Here is a 23762-nt window from a genome sequence, read left to right as displayed (position 1 = left end):
TAATATATATATAACAGAAGAGAGGATCTTTGGAAAATTGTAGTGTATATAATACTACTCGTCCCTCGAGAAAGTTTCTCGATCTTGTTTTTGATTTGCGTATTCATGACTTCGAGCGAAATAAAATATTGTTAAAGGTGGACATGGACTACGTCAACTAGAAATGGCCGTGGTGATTTTAACAACTCCGATATTAAGTTGGTCATTTTTATGTCTTGCGTGTTTGTTTTGAATTTGTGCACTTTTTATTTTCGCCTTTTTTATCGTTCGTTGACCTACCTATGAACACATTTTTAGTGAAATAATGTGTACGACTATATCAACTATATATTATACGAAAATACGATATATACGATAAAAGGATTATATTGTTATCATATTAAAAATACATTTCATAATGAAAATTACAATATTATCCATTCAGTTATCTTACTACATTCAATCTGTGCATTTTATTTACGCAAAACATTTATCATAAGTAGATCATTATACGTAAATTATTCTCATGAGTCTCTTATTCAAATATATGTATGTGATTTTTACCAGTGAATAAATACCAATAATATTTCCACAAAAAAAAAAATACAAACAAACAAAAGGTCACGTTTACTCAAAGTTTGACATTATGCAAAAGCGAAGAATGGATTTTAATATGTAATATTTTATTATACTCTATAAACATTTATCAGTCAACGAATACGAATACGTACTGTTTCAATTATTTTTATTTTGCTACAATTTTAATATTAATAAAATAACTATTAAAAGATTAAAAAAAAAGTTCAATGTCATTTTATTATGTAAGAAATTAAATAATACTATAATAGAAAATTCTATTATTATAGAATTCGTAAGACAGAGATATAAATATTTAATGAAAACATTCTTACTTTGGTTAATACTTAAAAGTAGAGTGAATACGAATAATACGTTTAGAACGTATTTATCCCATTATATGATGAATAACTATTACCAATAATAATAATAATATAATTATATAATCTATAACATTTTAAATATCTTACTTCTTAAATATTATTAGTTAAATATTTCATAATTATTATTTTGTATAATACTACCATAAAACACTTTAGTTATTTTCCTTTTTTATTTTACGACTGGGTTTTAATTTGTTGTGTCTTAAACTACCCATATAAGCGATTCGAAATAATAAACTTTGATTTCTTCTATTAACTATGTAAAAATTGTAATTTATAATTCTTATAGGGTCATTATAATTTGTTTCTTTTTCGACAAATTAAAATTAAAACAAAGTTCACATATAATAGTACAAAATTAATAATACTCAAGTGACAATTTGTTTGACAAATTTTTACAATTACTCTAAATCAATTAATTATAAAACTATTCTTAGTTATACCATAGGTTTTAGTTAATAATAATTACTATTATTTTTTAATTTTATAAAAAATTTAATTGTTAGACATATTCGTTCATCTATGTTAAAAGGTCTATTAACACGCAATACATACAGCCATAATTTTATCAATAACTATAATATGTAAGTTATTACTATGGATTATAAAATGTGTTTCATATTTAGCATTTATGTATATTACAGTATTACACGTTGTGTTTATATTAATAATTATTACATATATCATGTTACATGACCGGTGAGGACTGTCCATCGATCTTTAATAATCAGACACATTTAGTCACTACGATTTAGAGAGTTAACAATAAAGAGCTATAAAATACTTTGTGTTATTATTCATATATTAATACTACACAACAGAATGCAATACCACTAAAATTTTAAGATGAAAAACATTATTCTAACTTTGCCACGTCGAATAAATATTGATAGTGATTTTAAAATTATATTTTTCTTGTAAGTTTTATCCTGTTCCTATCTATTGTGCCTATGTATAATATACGTAATTATACATTTTTGTAAGTTGAACATTGCTCTTTTATTTTTATTTAACGTTTCAAGCTTTTAGTTTGAATACTACATAAAACAAATCTAAATTTCTATAAAATGCATACGATGAATTTATATATATAAAATAATATAAATGCATTATATTTTGTGTGATTTACACATGCTCGTGCATTGTAGATACACGTGTACACAATATAATACTATTATATTATGTATACTTTCGACTGAAAGTTTATTTACGCAGTGTAAATTATATCCTATATATCCTATCAACCGACCAAAGTGTGTATTTTATCGTGACTTAACCGGAACACGTTTAAACAGTGGATGGGGGAAGACTTGATACAAACTCGCGTGATACAAATTCATTTTTATATCACGTTATTTTATGTCGTGACGTTCAAATAGAGAAGAAGCAAACCAAAGAACACTTTGCCGCATTATGTGTTTTATTAATGTTCTTACCTTGGCGGCATTTCGTTTAGCCGTGTGCCGTCCATGTCTGCTCGGCTTTTAAGAATAATTATTATCTAAGTGGTTGACGTTATGAAGACGTGCAACGTAAACTTTTTGACAATATCGTTATTGCTGTTACTAGTGTAATGAATTATTTGCATACTTACATACAGACATTTTACATAGTCGTGAAGCGTTTCATTTTAAAATCAAATATAGTATAACGCAACAGTATAACTTAATATACCCACTGCGTCATACCCAATCGTTATCAAACCTAATGCATATATTAAGTATAAATGTCTAATTATAAAAATAATTTATCCATAACTAGCGTTTAGGACGCTTTAAAATTTGTTTACTTTTGTTTTAGGATTTATTTTTTGCTCGCCTATGACTGTGAGTTAAAATACTTACGGAGTATAAAAGACTAAACGTGGGACATCATAAATTCATAATATTATATTATATCACTCACGTGCTTTATTACGTGCGAGTGTACGAAAATATTAAATTTGAATGATGTTTTATGATAATTTTAAACAAGATGCATACATACAGTTATTTTTATTTTCTCAGAAGTAACAAATATGACACTAAAAAACAATTTAAATGAAATTTTTATATAGAGCACTTATTTTGCTTAATACATACCGCATACGTACGTCGTACATATTATAGAAAAGTGTATGTAATATAATAACTAATTATTTACTTACTTATTATTTATAACTAAATACACAACATATATTATCATAATCACTAATCATTAGCTGATATTCTTAATTTATTTGTCTTTATTCAAAAAGTTTTCAAAATTTCTTTGATGTAAAAACTTTGTCAACTCTCCAACTCTACAAACTTTTATTAATAAGAAAAAGGTTTTGAAAAAAATTAATACATTCATGTAAATAAGCTGTAAGTTACCTTATTCTATTAATAATTTAAAATAAATACTGAAGTAATTTTATAATTCATTCTATTTATTTAAATCATTTTTATTCTGAGTTGTACAACGAATAGTTAGTTGACAGTTCCTAAATTTTGTTTAGTTTATGATCACGTTGTTGGGGTATGCGAAAAAAAAACTAAATAAATATATATCATCTAAATGGCACTTATTTTATTATTTAAAGATCAAGTTCGATTTTAACTAAATTCCACCTACGATAATTTATTGTTGCTCATCCTAATCGGTTATCAAACTTATATAAGTATAATAATACTATATCCTCTACAGAGATATGTAAAAATAATTATTGTCAAAAAACAATCTCTGTAACATGTTTACCTTTTTATAAAAATATATAAATAAATGTGTGTGTGAACGTTTGCTGAGCAGATTTATCGTATTTTTAACATTCAATTTATTATTTATCATAAAACACATATTACCTGTAATATCATTGGTAGAATTCTTATTATTGAAATGTTGAAATTTAGGCGAATATATTATTTTTACGTCTTTGATTGAAACCATTCTATGTTATATATTCCTTATAATTTATAAATAATCTATTTACAACTTAATCTAATACATTTTAATGAATATATTTTACATAATTTAATATTTCAATATTTTAATAACATAATGTAGATACTCTTACACATTTCCAAGTGATCATATTTGTAGAGTTTCAGACTGTAAGATTTTAATTAAAATTGTACAAGAATGAAAATATTAGTACGTCATATATTACATTAATCATCATAACATAGGTACATCTTGTCTTATTTTATTCCAAACAAATAATATGTTAATTTAGTAAGTAATTTATTCTGTTTATAAAGTCAAATCAACAACACTAGTATAAAGATGATATACTTCATTTAGAAAGCTGGTGCACTTAATAAATGTTTACTATATATATTATACAAATAAAATTGTAATATTCCGATTCGTCAACAAATTTTCAAATTATAACGATATTTTAGTAATATATTACTAACATCCAATTATATATTACAATGTTTAATTGTATACATATTTTTATGTTTGAATAAACTTAACATTTAAAATTAAGACAAACTGTTGAATATTTAAAAAATATTTCTTAAATAATTAAATATAATTATTACTTTGTATCTATTTTTGAAAATATGGATATCCGTACAACTTTTTATGACATACGTTGTATGCCAGTTTTTATTCAAACATAAATTCGTATATTTTCATTTTTTTATTAATTATTGTAATATGTATACAATTCGTAATTTAAAATGAAAAGTGATTTTAAAAATAAAAAATTCATATCAAATATTAGATTCTTCATTCTAAAATTGTTTCTGCGTCTCATTTTAATAATAATACATTAGACTTTACAAACATCGAGTCGTTATAATATTGCAACCCATATTGTTTGTAATAATTTTATACGGAAAAGTCTTATTTATAAAATTTGTAATTTAATTTCCAGGAGAAAAATATGAACCGGAAGAGTTTGTCACTGAACAATATAAAACGCGAATGAAACTCACAATTAAGTCTATTACTGCCGAAGATTATGGCACGTACAAATGTTTGTCAAGAAACGCTCTCGGAGACACAGATGGCACAATAAAAGTATACCGTAAGTGTATGTTTTTAAATGCAATTATTATTTAATATAATTTTTTTACGAAGCATATTAAAGTTAAATAAAACGTACCGTATATTTAAACTTATTTATTTCTCTATACATTCGAAAACATATAAAAACAAAGAAGTAATAATAAAATTAAATAAACTGTGTAGGTTAACAACAGAAATATTTCATATACAAAATCATTAAAGATTCATTGAGTATATTTTACAGTGCAATATCTTAAATGACCAAGTACAAATAAAATAAGTTCATATAAATATATAAAATAGAATATTAATTTTACATAAAAATAAAACATGTTTGGTAAGAAATTCTGACATTCCATTCTATACATAATTATTATAAATTATAATATTGTATACATAAATCGTCTGTTTGAATTTTTAGTTAAAGTCGATAAAAATAAATAAGGTTTAATGGAAAAAAATCAATGAACCGCGCGTTTGATGCATGTTTTATTCTTAGAATGCCTATTCATTACAAAGCGTCAAAATTTGTTTAAAAAGGCATTTTAATGCGTTCAACCCATAGTAATTAAAAACTATATTAAAAAAAAAAAAACTAGTTAATTATAATTTAATATAAAAACTGTACATGCATTAATAATTAATAAAAATGGAAGTTCAAACATTATGATTCAAAATAATTATTATAAAATAAATCAGAAATGTTTATTTACCAATACGATTATTTAATATTATTATTATCAGTATATTAGATTTTATTTTTACCGTTGAATTAGACATCGCGTGTGTTCAATCGAATTCATTATGATTTATCATTTGTTTTAATATTGTTATACCATGATTATAGGTTTTAATCGCGTTAACATTGTTAATCGCTCATTTGAAATTTGCATTTTATTTGACTATTCATAACAGTTATAATGTTAATATTATACTGATGGAAGTTATAATGATAATAGGATTTTCGAAAATAGTAAGCTAACCTTCGATATAAAACATAATTAGTTTTTTGAATTTAAATTTTAAAGTTGAATTTCCAAACATATGTTAAACTATATTTCTATTTTGTCTATATAAAACATTAATAATCAAGATCAAAACCAAATTTTAAAATCATAATTATATTTTATTAAATATATATTTTAATTTCATAGAATTAAATCTTAATTTATTTTATTTCGTAACGGTATTAATATCTACGATTCCAAATGTTAATTTAAAAATGTTAAAATATACTTTTAATGGTCATATTTTCAAATAGATTCTCAAGTTTCATACAAGAATTGCTGCACGAATGAGTATCTTTTGATGATATATTTACTTTTTTCAAATTGAAATCACGCGCTTATTTCTTAAAAATCAATAATCAGATAATATTTTTGAAAATGTTGATTTATCTAAATCGAAATCTAAATGAATATTTTTGAGTTTTCTTGATTTAATGTATCAATATTGATGGGTCAATGATGAAAATGGGGTAGAAAAATATAGGTGTTATAATTAGAAAAGTTAATATTGTTACAGAATACTATTTAAATTATATAAAAATGTAAATATTTAAAAATAATTCGAATTTGAATAAATTCAAGGAAAAAATTGAATGAGCAATGAGCATAATCAGTAAATTTCCCTGTATAATGCATAGAAAGTATTGTGAAAAAGGTATTACAAATAATAATAAAAACAATTTTAAATAAGCAGTTATAAACATTATAATAACTCGAATATCAAAAACTAAAAACTGACCTCCAAAACAGTTTAGAAAAAACGACTTAAAACCTTTGGCACTAAATCTGAGTTTTATTCAAACGAAGAAAATAAACCATTTAATATTAAATCAAAACTCTTAGCAAATTTACTAGAATCTACTGACTTGGTGTTGATTGATTTTTTTTTAAAGTACATGGAATTCTACTCAACTCGTTTCAATTAACCCTTTTGCAGTAGTTATAATATGGCACTTCGATGTATAAACCAATAGTAATAAACAAGTTTACAAGGTTATATACACTATATAATAATATGCATAACCCAGTAAAATTGCACGAATGACACACGCATCAGTAAATTGAATTTATTTCATAAAATAGTTTTTATTATCTTTTCTATTTACAATGAAAACGGTATTACTATAAAATTATAGAATCAGTACCAGTTTTGTTTGAAAAAATCTATTATTTTTTATAATTTTAAATTAGTAGACATTCTTAACAATGTTTTTAACTAAAAATGTTTTTTGTTTTATAAAATATAGAAGTGGCTAATAACGGCGCACACAGCACTACGCGACCCAAGCACAGATGTAAGTAACAACTTTTTATTTACTATAAAACAAATACTATACTATAATACGAGTGCAGCAGTTACTCGATATTGATGTGAAATACGTGTATTCATGGTTTTATTTAAAGCGTTACTGATATAACAATAACGATTACAAGTAAAATATATTTTTTTAATGCACATCTCGACAAAAAAAAATAAAAAACACCGTTTATATTATGTTTTTGAGAAGCAAAACAATAAGACATAAAAGACCCATTAATATTTTCTTCGTGAACATTGAAAAAAAAAACACAAATCATATGTTTAAGATATCAGATTCAACTTCTCTTAATGTATTGGGTAATTCACAAAACATGCTCACCTTACTTTTATCATTTAATAATTAATTTATTAAAAACTATAGTATTTGTAATTTGATTTTAAATAAAGAAAAAATTAGCGGTAAACATGCTAAATAAATGTCTCAATATATCTTAAGAAGTTTAATAGATACAAAATAAACTATTATTTTATGTAAAATATAGGTATTGTATGTGAATAATTTTTATTGAAACGACGCATATTGTATTTGTTAAGCTAATTTAAAATATAAATGGACTAAATAATTGGATACTGTATTAAAATATTTTAAATACTACAAATATGGAATGAATCAGCATACAGTTAAAAAATATAATGAACTTAACTTATGAGCATACGTGTGTATTTTATTTCATTATACATACATATAATATAGATAATATTCGTTAAAAATAAAAAGTAAACAAATTCTCTGGTTTGGATACACCCTTTAAATCATGGCTTAGACAGTGAAGAAGAATAATTCAAGAGTCTTAAATTGTTATATTTCTTGTTTTATTTTCACAATTACATTCACCGTGTAGAAGCACTTTAAGATATACGAGCATAATGTATACTATATAGTAACAATTGTTTTTATATAATTATCGTTGTTGAAACATAGTACGAAAAATATGTCATAACGATGCTCCTGTTGCAAAAAACAACTAGGATAACTATGAGATGGGTAAACAATGGTAAGAAGTTATAAAAATATAATATGTCCGTATATTATATTGTTTGATAATAAACACTCATATACTATGTAAAATGTATCGCAGGAAATTTGGAAAATTAATCTTTTTTTGCATAAAAAAAGTTATGAAACACTTTTAACTTTTATTTATATCAATTGGTATGAATAAATTATACGTGCACATTTTTTTTTTTTTTATCGTACTTCCGCATTTTTCATATATTTACCCTATTAATTATAATATTGTTATATACAACTCGGTTAAATAAAATATTATTACCAACTAATTATTACAATTTTTCGTACCTATTATAATTGTTTGACTAAATTAATTTCATTTTCATAATTAATTTCATCAAATTTCTTTTTCAAAAAAAGGTCTACACGCTTTAAAGTTCGAAATAAAATTATACACTATAATAATTTATAATATTATACAATATAAACACGCGAATTAATCGGCCTCGTATACTTAATTTTATATAATAACTTACATGGAATATTAAATCGTTCATTCGTTAATAATTGAACATAATACAATACAAAATACAAATAATGAAAACAAATTTAAAATTAATTCAACTATCGTCATATTACAAATAATAAGGTGAATTAATGCAGTAATTAATAAGTATAAACATCCAATCAAAATATAGTTATTAAAAAAACTTTGTGTTTAATAAAAAAACAATAAAAATACACTATAGCAATAAGAAAATAAAATAAATATATGATAATAATTTATGTATTTTATGACAATGAAATATTTGTCTTTAAAAAGATCTCATCTACCATTAATCTGTACGCAGTATTGTTTATGATGAACAGAATACAAATAATTTCACATGAGTTACCACATTGAAAATATAGATTTTTTTCTTTTAAAAGATGAACTTTCAAGTAGCCTTTAAAACGAATATGATATATTTATGTACAAGTTATCTCAAATTGTCTACGATCATAAAAAAAACACTCGTTGATGCGACCTGTTTGAAAAACAAACGTAAAACCGTGTTTGATATTGATAGGTACACGTTTTTCATTAATTTATTTTTAATTTTACATCACAAACGCGGTCCTCTATTCGAACCCTTAACCGCATTTCAAAAATATCGACTTCCTACGGGATTTCTCTGCTGGTTTTTACCGTCATCCACGATTGTCCTCGTAGTCGTTATCATTGCGTTTCGTTATTTTATATAAATATAATATATCATCTTGGATCCTATCGAATCACCGCAGCGTGGTTGTAAATTATTTATACACAATCAACGAATAAATATATATGTAAGAATACCTACGATATACTAACGATATATCTACTTATACAAGGAGAAAGAAATGAAGGTAACAGCAAAGGAGCAGATATATTGATGGCCTCTATTGTTTTGGCCGCACACGTCCAAAATAAAGCGATTTAGTGTAGAATATGACTGGTGTACGGTTTTCACAGTACCGGGAGGGTGCGGTGGCAGTTGAATAAAACATTTCAGCGGTTTCGATCGTTTCTAACACGATCTCTAATGGGGGTTTCGAACACATTCCGTATATATAGGTAAATTGTGGAAGCGATAGAGTATACAGAATGATTCGCCAAGCATGCATACCTTCTTTTTTCTTCAATAATGCAGTTATTCAAAAACTGATTTTTAGAATTTTTAAATATACCTTAAGATTATAATATAAATACCTGAGATATTTTTATACTACTTGAGGAGTATCATGTGTAGTACAATCTTCTGTTTTTTAAATAAGAATCTCCCTTTTCAATTATTTGGTGGATATTCTTTTTTGATAATGTTATCGTACTAAAATCAAAATTAAATTTTACTTATTTTACTTTTTAAATCAAAAATCTAAAGGTAATAGATACATGATAATATGATGTGTTCAAAAAATATTTAGACTTGAATGATTTGGAAGTTTTAGTAATTGATATTAATATATCAATATTTTAAAATTTTAAAAATGATCCATGTACCTATAATAAATAATAATTCCAACATTACATTTATTTTATACTTTCGTACAATTAATGAACAAATCAACTATAGTTTTGAAATTTTAATTATTACCCTCAGTTTAAATATTCTGATAATAGGTAAACTACGAAGTTAAATTTTGAATCCGGTATATAAACCAAATTATTTACTGTAAAAAGGAGTTCTTATTTAAAAAAAAACAGAAATTCACACTTTTAAAAATATGATCTTTAATTTTTTTTTAAACTTTCAATATTTGAATGAATTTATCGCTAAATAAAAACAATAAGGTTGACCTGCTTGGTGAATTATCCTGTAAATCCATGTTACGTGAATTATCGAAGGACTCATTGAATTATTTATCTTATTTGTTGCTTAGATGTATAAAAAACACGTTTTTAATTTTCACTTAATTCTCACGGGTCGCTAAACCTAGTAGTTTAGCAAAATGAGAAGTCTAAAATACGTTTAATGTACCACAACTCTGTACATTACTATCATTTTTTTTTTTTTTTTTTAATTTTAATAAATACCGTTTTTTAACTTTTACACCTACTATCCCTCAACATTGCCAGTTGCTTTTTATTCAGTAATACATACAAACAACAAATTATGCGTATCTTTTGGAATAATTTTGTTTTGTTGAATTTTAATGATTATATCTATATAAAACTATGCAAACAAAAAAAATGTACTTATTTTGTTTAAAATGTCTATACTATAATCGAATATATTTTTCATATCTATGAATTATTAATAGTCTACAAATTATATACATTTTTATGAATAATAGCCTAAGTTCATATAATTTTTTTGTATTCTACAATTTAGTAACATTTTATTTTATTAATTTTTATGAATAAAATATAAAACTAATAACGGTAATTAACTAAATTAAATACCAGTTACTATATTATAGTACTATAGATTACTTCTATTTATTAATTATTTAATTATCGCTGAACAATGCATTAGTCTTGTATTTTATTTTTATGGACTTTGTAGGTCCTATTTTATAACATTTTATTTTTAATTAAAATTAAATTTTTATTTTCAAACTTAATAAACTTAATATAGGACATAGGAACATTTTTTATTTTATCATTATTCCATACACGAAAATGTATTATTTAATATGTATAACTTACTCAAAATATATTATTATATTTATTAGTTAAGTTATCTAGCTTGTGTAAGTATATACTCAATACTATATTTAGATTATAGGTACATTAAACTATTGCTTCTTGAATATGATAATCTGCTATGTAAGCGAAATTGATAATGACTCATGAAGCTTCATAGAGTAATCTTATTCCACGTATGCCATACCATACGTACCCAAAACGTAATCCTAATCTTAATATTTAAACAGCCTAGTTGATAAAATAATTAATTAAATTCTAAATGATAAACTATTATCATATATTGAATACTTAAGTGTAAAAAATAAACTAGAAAACGACATTAGCTTATTAAATTAATATACCTACTATTTATAATATATGTATAAAAAAAAAAGAAAAATCAATGTTAGAAAATATACGATAGTAATTTATTAATATTGTGCTGACACATTTTTAGTTATATCGTGTTGATACATATTTTTTAATAACACAATATTTTAATCAGTAACGTGTTATATTCTAAGTACTCAAATTTAAAAAAAAAAACCGTATTATAAATATTTATTTTAAAAAAGCTGCGTAAGATATTCTACAGAATCGAAAATAATAAAAATTATAATATTTATAGGCTATTATTACAATTTAAAATTTACAATTTATAGTTATAATTTATAATCAAATAAAGTTTTAAATAGGTAACTTGACATTTTAAAAAATGTAAAAAAGTAACTTTCAAAATCCTAAAACTTGACTAATATTCACTTTAATCTTGCATAACGTGAATATTACAATAAGTAATTATTGTATAAGCGTGTTATTATGTATATCATTATTGCTCTCACATTTATTTTATATTTCATTTATTTGTTAAAATGACACTTATTCGTTTTATTTAATATTTTATTATAACATGACTGAACTATGGTAACTCATTTTTTCTGACAATTGATGGTAAAATATAAAGCAAAAAATAATTTAATATTCGTTTCTATGAAAATACGTTGATGTTCTTAATTAGATGTATTTATAAAGTTTATAAACATTTTATTTACATAAAACAAAATATAAAGATATTTAATTAATTTAAACCAAATTACTGTAAACAAAACTTAATTTTTTTAAGAACTTTTTAGTAACTTTTAAAGAATTAAAACAATTATATACTCAGGCGTTACTTCTAGTACCTATTAAAAACAACTTTATAGCATAATGCACATCAATTGATCTAGTTTAAACTTTTTATATAATAAATCAATGATATATTTATTAAAATTTAATCATGTAATATTTTTCTTCAGATATGCTTTTATATTCTTAGAATTATGAAAAATGAATATTATAAATAATCTAAAAGGTCTATGTACAGTTATAACAATTAACTTCGTTCTTTATAAATATATATCTAATGTGCTATTTTATCTTAAAACAAATAAACAATTTTTACTTTTAAATTTAAATTTTAAAATATTGGTTATTTATTTTTATTTATTTTATTTTTAATTTGATACAAAATACTTATTTACTCAACTCGAATCACTCCATACATTATAATATTATATTTTTTAGTATAACTTACTATTAATGTAATGTAATGTAAAATTAAAATTAAATAAAAAAATAAATAAGAAAGCTTACAATTTAACTTTGAAAGTAAATATTAGACAAATAAATATTAATTTGTTAGAACTCATTTCCATTAAATAATTTATTTACCAACAAAAAAAAAAACTAAATATTAAAATAAGAATTTTTTTTTTATTTAGATTCATTTTAAATAGGTACTTGAACATTCCTATTTATTTTGGAATACTTTTATCTCAATTTTCACCAAATACATTTATTAATCATTATGCTTTGACAAACATAAAAATTGACAAAAAAATATTTCTCATAAAAACCATCAAATTATATATATCAAATAAAATCTTACAGACAGTCAAAATATCAGATACGCGTATCTAAAATGTTGATGTCTTTTACTTTTGAAATTCTTATATTATTTAATATATTCTAAATATCATGATAAATTATATTTTTATTTAATTTACTTCACTGCCCAATTAAAATGGTAATTTAATTCATTACTAATTTTACTATTCAAAAGACATAGTCCGTTATAAGAAGTCTCTTCATTGTTTTGAAAAAAAAATTATCTTAAAATAAAATCTTTTAAACATATCGGCAATTATAATATAAATAATAAAAATAAGAACTTAAGTTTACATTAAAAGCAAAATTAATTTAAATAAAATTCATATTTATGTATGTTTATGTAAATTTTTAGTAAAATATTTACAACTTTTTAATGATCGATTTGAAGTACTTTTGATTTCTAACTATTCCAATAAAGATCTAAATAAAATGTTTTTTTTTATATATGAACAAATAAATATATTTTATCAAACATATTTTTAATAATCAAATTTATATTTTTACAATATTTGATATCGAAAATATTATATATTTATATGTATATAGATTTCTATCAATTGTAATAAAAATGTATTCAAATCCTTCTAACATACATAGGTAACTTGTAAATTATTATAAAAATTTTACTTTAATCGTAAATTTAAACATGTAGTTTAAAATGAATATTTTAATTAAACTGATAGATAAAAATTTAAAATTTAAAGGAATAATAATATGTAACTATGTAAAGTACCTATAAAATAAACATAATACTTTAAATGAAATGTTAAATTATCATATATTGCAGTTATGTCATGTTACAATTTATATACTTCGGACTTTTGCTGATATTTAGTTGTATTATTAAATATTCATTAAAATATATAGGTATGTTAGAGTTCATTATTATGACATATTTATACATAAATGATGTTTAAGTACTTATGTTTTACAGAATTCATACTTTAATTATTTTATTAAATTGAAGTTAACATTATTATTTCTTATACATTATAAAATAGTTAATTAACATTTAAAATAATAAAGTTGTAGGTTCTATTGCATAAATTATGAAGATTATTAAATGTATAAATGATATCAACATTTTTCTTTAGGCATACCGGATAAGCTATAACCAATCAAAAATATCTTGGCTAACTTAGGTTCATCATTAAAATATACAACAACCGACACAATATAATAATAATTTTTACTACAAGCCAATACAAACAAAAATTTTAGACTTGAAACCAATTTATTGAAAAATAAAAACAAACGCATCTATAAAAATAATATAAAAATTGTTTTTATTTCTTAATATAATGTAGACTTATCAACAGTTACTTTATTTCTGATTTTCAAGTTTTTAAATAATTGTGTTAAAAAAATATAACGTATAAGTTTCAAAATCAATAGTTTATAATATTCGTAACGAACGTTTTTTTCTTTTTATTCTGTCAATCATAAAAATTTAAATAACCTAAAAAAAAAATCTAGAATTCAAAAAAAACTTAACAGTGATCTTAATTTCATTTTAAAATCTTTGATATGTTTACAGTAGAAAGGTATGCTTGTAAAATGTATATTTACATTCTCTATACATATTATATAATTGAGACAGTACAAGAAGAAAATATATATTTTTCAAGTGTGTTCATTTAAAAATACATTGTTTACTCGATGACATTATTATGTATTTTTTTTATAGATATAAAATAATAAATAATAAATACAGTTATATATAAATCGTTAAATTATTCTTTTTAACTTATCATCGGGATTTTTATTATATTCAAAGTACATATATTTATATACAAATATATATGTATATATGTGTATTTACAAATACCTTTAATAATATAAAACATAACGACTATTTTATTTAATTGTGTCCATAAAGATATCCATAACTAATTTAAGAAATCATTATAATATATTATATTAGTGTATTTTGTATTGCACATAATTTATTATAATATAAACAGTAAACAGTTATTATGCGTCTTGTTTGAGTAGCAGAACTTATTTTGTATATGTTTAGTACACCGGAGATACCAAATACAACATATTCTGTTATAGGTGCACCTAATATAATAATTGTTAGATAATATTTCACCAACAAATGCATAATTTAATAGGTAAAGCATTGAGTTTATAACCTTACTTAATTTAAAATTCAATAGCATTTACAGCATAATAAGTAAGTCAACGTTACAATTAATATCAGGTAAATAATATACAACAAGTTAACGTTGATTTCCCCCACAAGAAGCAGAGTTTCCCATAGGAGTTCTTAATTTGTATCTTGAAAACTTTTTACGATACATTTTATATAGGTATTCCAATACATCAAAGAATTCTTGTTTGACAAATATTCTTATTTATTATTATGCACACTATTATCTACATTATTATGTAAAACTTAAATATAAAAACAACATATTATTTAGACTTATACATTTATAAAGATAATGCGTAGGTACTAAATTGTCTGATAACCGTTAAAAGTTAAACCTACTTTTCTCTTTCATCTTAACATTTGTAAAAACTTTTTAAACAACCATTGATTCTATTAACCATTGCATTGTCTTATTATTTAATACAATCAAAAATAAGTAAGCAAACAATTAGTGAGCTCCAGTTATACAGGCATACAGTGCTGTTCAACAAAAACAGGAAACTATAACGGGTCATCTTAGCGTATGAAACAACGTAATGTAATCTAAACAATGTTAACTAATATCTTTTTCAATTGATTGCTATAGGCAACAGATATGTTAAGTAAACATAAAATAGTTATAAAATAGTACAGCGAATACAGTATTATTTTTTTTATTTTTTTTTTTAATATTTGCTAGTTATTGAGGCTTAGAACATCGTCAATTTATTTAAAGTTAAATTATGTGTTTGGATTAAATATTTTGCATTTTCGATCTCCAGATTTCTTAATATGAATAAAACATAATTAAAGGTGTATTGCTTTTATTACAGATTATGTTTTCAATAAAAATATGAAACCATAAAAGAGAAATAACTTGAAAAAAAAATAAAAAAAAAATTGTTATTTTATTTAATTGTTTAATAATATGTTTATTTAACCACTCAATTTATTGAACATTGAACAATTTTGATGTATGAAAGCGTACACATTATTTCATACTAGCTTATGAAGTGCACAAGAATCCTTTACTCAAAACTTATTTTTTTCTATACTAAGTTTTCCTTATCAAACTTAACTTAGTTATATAAATTTAAAATTTTAAGCGTCTTTTTATCATATATCATTCAATGGTTATGATTTTATGAAATTAGATTACTAGATTTAAAAAATTAAACATATTACAATTCAACAAAGATTTTTATAATATTTTTACAATATTATATGCTATATTTTATTTTTTATTTTTTTCAATAATAAAGAGAATGAACAGGTATGAGTTTAATTTAAAATATCGTACCGTCGTTAAGCATCAACCACGTCGAAAACTGCGTTTATTAAAGCTATTATTCAGTTTAATATTCTACTTATAATATGTTGCGTATATATCTACATAATAATTATTTTTTGCGTTTTTTATGTAGTAATACGATATTTCTAAACAATCTCATTCTTCCTAGTCCATTACTTCTTTCTTTAAATCTGAATCTCTTGAAGAGAAAAGATAGCAATAAGATACCTTTATTTTAATGTTTGGAAAACGTTCTTTCCTAGTTCGAATATAAAGTCACTCGATGTACTGATACGTATCTTTTTATTCTGCGCATTATACTAAGATGAATAAAATAATTATCCTACCAATCCACTAATCTTAGGAATAATGCGTGACATTAACTTATTTGACGCAGATTTCTTCATTTTCGCTAATCACGATAATATATTATCTTCAGAAACTATTTAATTAATTTATTAATTTGATTTCCATTACAAATTGTAAGCTCATCACTTTTTCTTATTGAGCACTTTCTTTTATTTTTTTTTTTTTTTAATACCACTTTACTTTAGTATCATTATTTTAAATATTGTTATTGGGTTTTAGCACGTATATCACCAAATAAATAAATACATGCACAACGTGGGTTATTCGTCACCTGTATGGCTGTATTATTATATACGTATATCATCGTTGTTCACAATGTGTACACAAGTCACCCGTTCCAACCCATTCCGGTTTGATCACGACGTCCGTTAAGTATATAATAATATTTTCCATGTACCTGTATTTACGTAGATTAAAGTGGTAAATGGGTAGTGGAGCGTATGTTTTCGCCCTTGTCGCGTGCAAATCAAACTTTGCCTATAGATCGGGATCCGATAGATGTATATAAAATTATATAATGTACCTAAATATACGAAATTCTACAGTGGCGTCCGTCGCCGATGGACGGCTGCGGGGGTGGTTTTGGCTGTGGGAAGCGGTAGAGGGGCGTGAAATGGTGTCGGTCGGTTGGAAAACGATAAATAATAAGAACGCAAATACGGTCGGCGACATACGTCTGACCTAAAATGATACGGTACGCGCGTTTAACATGTACCGAATTGAACGGAGCCAAACTATTATTATTGTCGACCGTGGCCGGAAGTGTACAGGGGCTGTCGTTATAGAGAAGGGGCGCAGAGTGGTTAAAAGACACACATACACACACAAGTCACACAGGAAATCATAATTTATTGCTTTTCTTTCCATAAGTTTTTTATTATTATTATTATTATTATTATTATTATTATTATTATCATTTTTTTTTTTCATGTCTCTCGTTCGCTGCCACCAATCCTCACACACACACACACACACACATTTTGGAATAATAAAATAAATGGAAAATATCATATTAGTATACACACACAATATATTACATCGTACACTTATAATATGTGTATACAATCGTCAATGGCACGTGATATTTGTACGCACGTGTACCAGTGCCGTTGTGGTCGTCATTGCGTCCCTCCTCATAATATAATTCGTATAGAGGCGCGATTTGTCGTCGTGTTGATTGATTGACGACGCCGTTTGTTATTTGTACATTTCGCATTGCGTCAATTGCTGTTAATGTTGCTTTTATTATAATAGTTGAAAAAGTCGGGGTTTTTTTTTTTTTTTTTTAATTCATTGTTGATCTGTTTTTTCATTTTATTATCATATAATAGTATGTACATGCGTACCTATATAATACATTATGACATACGTGTTATGTGCGTGCGTGCGCGCGAGCGTGTGTGTGTATGTGGTATGTAATTGTAAAAATTACCCTACGCGGCGGCGTTTATGTCTGAGCGGCGAACAAAAACGATGTCTTGGTGGTGTAGATGACTGTTTTGAGCTTTTATACGGAAACTATATTTATTATGTATAATATATTAATATTGTTTCAATGATAAAAAGATACAAATCATCATATTATTATATACGTAATTTAGCCAAATAAATGTTAACCAATTTTTTTATATACATTTACAATAGCATTATAATACCAAATCTTTATATCGATGTAATCCACATTAATGGGTTGAACAGAGCAAAATTCCGCAAGTGCATAGTATCCATACGTATTATATTAAGCATATCATGCACCTATATTTAATATTAATATACTTAATATATGTTACGTGTACTTAAACACTAAGCGTGAAATTCAATTTTATCATGGTTAATTTGCCTGTATTATGATAACTTCGTGAAAAAAAATAAAGATAAAATACAATATCGATTTGTGGAGCAAGTCTAAAGCCTAATTATTATGTGATTAATTAGAATATCGGAGTGTACGTCTTAATGTTACGTAACTGTTATTGACATATTCAAAGATGATGCACGCCAAAACTTTAAAATCACAGATCGGTAAATTTTAAATTATAATAAATAATATGTAGGTATACTTACATGAAATGACCCATTTAATGTAAGAAACTTATTACTTCATAAGCTTCTAACATTTTTAAAAATATTTTTTAATATAAATTTAAGTAGTTAAAATACAAAATATTTTTCTCGTCATCATATTTTAATTTTTTAACTTTTTTTAATGCAACGTGAATTATTAATTCCTAACATCAATGTACAACCTTTTTTGGACATTTCGATACATAAAAATCAAATTTTAGAAAACTAGTTTATGAGTTATTAGTGTTTAAAATGTTAATGAGCTGAGTGAAATGGTATAGTAAAAGATATTCTGGAAAATGTTGGTTAATTATACCGCTCGTCTAACTTTGAATACTGCATTAATAATCTAGTTGTTCGAAATGTTATTTTAATAAATCAAAATACTTCAAATTATATTCTCTTTTGAAATATTAAATTAAAAATATATTTTGTCATTAAAAAGAGTAAAAGACCTGAAAAATTTCAATGATGAAAAATTAATAAAAAAAAACTATGAGTGTTTTACATTAAATGAATCACTCCATATATCATAGTGCATTAGTGTATATTTAATTGTCGTTTTTTGTGATTCATTATAAAGTCGTGAACATAATATGTAGGTCTAACAAGATCTAAATTAATGTTAGTTCTTAAAATATTATATATTATACTTAACAAAATAATATTGTAAAATTATAATAGGTACATAATTTTATTTAAATATAGTTCATATACATTATACATTCAACTGATTTAGGTAAACTCAATGCATGCTTTTGTTTTTATTTTTTTCCGAAGAATTCATCATTATATAAATTATTTTTTTGTTTAACAATTTTATCAAAAACTGAATTTGAATAAAAATTCCTGTTTTATTTTTTGAAGTTATTTTAAAAAACACTGAGAATTCTTTATTTTAACCACTCTTTAGTAAAAACTAGGTACAATTTTCTATCCAAAATTACTCTCAAAGATTAAAGTTGAAGCATTTTTCCAACTACTTATCGTGTATACATAGTACATAATATGCAAAATAAAAAATTTAAGATAAATATATTCATTACTCTACTCAGAATTTAAAAATGTATCGATTGAATTATTTCAAATAGTTAGAAGAGTATTCACTTAATGATTTTTAAAATATTGAAAACTTTAAAACGTTATCGTATAAATATATAATTTTAATAAAACATAATATTAGAAATATGAACCTATTATAATATAATCTATTATGCCTAAGTCTTTATGTCTTTAATGAATAAATTAACCTTAAAAGTTTTCGAAGCATAGTGACATTCAGTTTTTTAGTGCAATATGGCACTTTCATCAACATTGTATGAATGGATCTATATAGCTGTATAATGTATATTAATCATAAATATATAATTGAATGATTCGACCAGATTCAAAATGTTATGTCATATATTAAAGTTTCGAAACAAAATGTATGAAAATTGTATTAAACGCCAAGATGAAATAATATATTAAAATTAGTAATAACTTATTCGTCTTAAATGGCATAATTACGTGAAAGCTCTTTCTTCAAAATATAAATTTATAATAGTGTTTAATTATTAGAACTAACTTTTTTACACAAAACTAATTTTAATTAACTATACATCGACTACCTACAATATTAGCTACCATCAACTATGGTATTTTTTGATACTATAATATATTCCAACCGAACGGAAAGTTAAATATAATTAACATTTCTTATTCCACTAATAATCTTATGTGCATCTATTTCTCAAAAATCAATTAACTAATTTCAATTTGAGTCCAATACTGTGTTTTATCAATTTAATTGTAATTAGTAGTTATTATAAGTAGGTAGTATTAAAAATCTCGATTTTTAATCAACCATTAAATTTGATAAATTAAATTTTTATTTTATGACAGAATAATATTTTATTTTATTTTTTATACTTTGGTAAATGTATATATGCGCAGTATATAAAAATATTGTATAAAATAAACATTTATAGATAATTTGCTTTACATTACCCCATACCTACTCAAGAAATCATGTGTTTGGATAAATTAACTTTAAATATTTTGAGCAATAGCATTTTTAAACGGCTGGAGTTTCGCAAAATGTTAAAATTATCAAAACCATTCCAAGCATGTTGTTCGGCTGTAATAAAATTATACGTATGACGTGTGCATAATTTCGTTACGTATACTGTATACTTCATACACTTCTACAGAGTTGTACTTTGAGAATAAAATTCGTCATCTTATGATAATATTGCTTACCAACAAATGAAAACTATATCTATTCAATCTATTATGATATTTATCAGTCATACATTTTATATTTAAATAATATTTGTTGTTGTTTTTAGTTTTATTTGAAATGTATTTTTCAAAAAAAAAATAAAAATATTTCTGTGAAACATAGTTACCACTAAAATTAAATTTTAATATTAAAAACGATGTTTCCTATATCATATAAATTAATACTTAATATTTACATTTACGTTTCACATAATGAAGTTATCTAATTAATCTATTAATAGCTACTTGTAGTTAGTTGTTATTAGTTTTGGTTTGTAAAATTTGTCTTTAGGCGACTAGGTAATTTCTTTTGGGTCCTTTAGTTGAGTTCGCCAGAAGTGGTTATGAAGGATTTATAATTGATATTAGTTACTAGGTAGTAAGTTTTAAGACGTTTGTTAAACGCTTACATACAAGTTCGACTGGTAAGGTAAGTGATTTTTTTAATTTTCTTTCGTTAAATGAGGAAATTATTTTATTGTATTTTATAATTGATATAGGTTTAGATAGGTTTTTGATTACTTGTTTCTCTATATCCATATTCATCCAAACGAGGAGCTGTTTAAATCATTTTCAACTAAGGTGGCATTACGGTTATTAGATGTATATTGTGAAGTAATCCCCTAGTTAATGGACTTTGCTCTTGGCGTGAATCCGGTAAAACGGAAACGTTTAATCTATATTGGTGAACCTTACCAGGACGTTTTATCTGTGCCAGAGTCTATATCATTTGTATCTCTATCATTAACCGATGTCGATTTTTTTATGGTTTATTTATTAATTTAATTGATGCTATTCTAGTATAGAGCTTAGTTATATTAGCTATGTTATTAATATGCTCATAAGCAAAATTTCTACTTAACACGTATTATCTAAAATTATTTTAGAATGGCAATTTTTGATTAAAAAATATATTTAAATATTAAATGAATAATGGTTTAAAATATCATGATATACTGATACTCATGTATGCGTCAAATATTTGTATTTAATAATTTAGTTTAATTTTTACAATTAATTATTATTATAATTATTTTTTTATTTTTTTTTTTTTAATAAAATTAATTTATAAGATAAATAACTTTGTATATAATACAACAGTCAAATTAATAAACATAGATCATTATCAATTTTTAACAACCTGTAGTGAACGATTAATTACATTATGGTTATACTAAATTTAAATTATTTTAAATGTTAAATAAATATATTATTGACTATATAATAGAGTAAGTAAGTGTGACACAATTACTGAAAAAATATATTAACGAGTAATTGTGTATATTTGACTTTTTTCTATATATATATATTTTTTTTCAGAAGCTATTCATTAAACTGTTGTTTATACAATAAAACGTATTATTAAAGTAAAAACCTTTCTTGTATTAAAATATAAGATAAAACCATAATGAATATTAAATAATGATTATAGACTCTTTTTTAATTTACAAAAGCTTTATAATACCTAAAATTAATTATTTAAAATTTTATTATGTAGTATTGAATCATTAAATACCATGATTTTATTTAATGAAAAATCTATAAAGCATGCGAGATTTTAGTCCAAAAAAATCAAAAAAATCAACGTATATTTTATATGTATCAGTGTTACTCCATTTTTAAGGAAATTTTAATAGTATATTATATAAATGAGACTAAGAAACTTTTAAGAAATATCGGTAAAATTCGGAAAAATTAAATCTCCCCTAAACATGTTTGATGTTGTCAGGGTAGTTTAAATATTATATTTCTAAGTAAATGTATGTAAAATATAAAATGTATTAATTCTTTATAGGGAAATAATTACTGTTAATACTCTTATTATAACTATTTATATTTTGTTCGTTAAGATAAATATAATTTTTAGATTCTGAGCGGAGCGATAAATGTATCAATTTTAAAATTATATGTTTTTTTATTTTATTTTTATTTTTTTGTGGGTGAATACACTGCAAATTATCAATAAATTACTTCGATTTTAAAAAAATGGGAGTAATTATGGATATCAAATTGAATCTAAGTTTGTACTTTAAGGAGGTCAAATTTAAAAATTCCCAATATTTATTTTAATAATCGAGAAAAAAACAACAAATCAAAGAAAAAACAGAAATTTTTACACAAATACAGTTTTTGAAAAAATCGGTTTTATTTTTTATGTAACTCAAAAACGAATAACCGTAGATACTTGAAACTGTTTTAATAGACTTAAAAAAATTTCAATTTTTTTTTTAGTTTTTTTCTTTAGTTTTTGATAAAAAATTATTAACTGAGTTTAAGAGATTGAAAATTTAAGTAAAGATCCCACAAAATATATTCTTATGTTGAAAACATTTGCACAATTTTTTTATATACATTTGAAC

The 23762-nt window shown here is 23.3% G+C and overlaps 1 protein-coding gene across 1 annotated transcript in view; it reads left to right on the top strand.

Moving 5' to 3' along the window:
• LOC112593202 (neurotrimin-like) overlaps positions 1 to 23762 on the top strand; it is a 177344-nt gene that overhangs the window by 146632 nt on the left and 6950 nt on the right. The window contains exons 7-8 of the mRNA XM_025337546.1: positions 4783 to 4935; positions 7171 to 7218. Coding sequence (XP_025193331.1) covers positions 4783 to 4935; positions 7171 to 7218 — 201 coding nt within the window. The remainder of the gene's footprint in view (positions 1 to 4782; positions 4936 to 7170; positions 7219 to 23762) is intronic.

This window comes from Melanaphis sacchari, unplaced genomic scaffold (genome assembly GCF_002803265.2).
Source record: "Melanaphis sacchari strain LSU unplaced genomic scaffold, SCAv2.0 Contig1_pilon_pilon, whole genome shotgun sequence".
NCBI classification, from domain to species: domain Eukaryota; kingdom Metazoa; phylum Arthropoda; class Insecta; order Hemiptera; family Aphididae; genus Melanaphis; species Melanaphis sacchari.
Note: the sequence above shows the minus strand (reverse complement) of the source record. Positions and strands in the feature narration are given on the sequence as shown.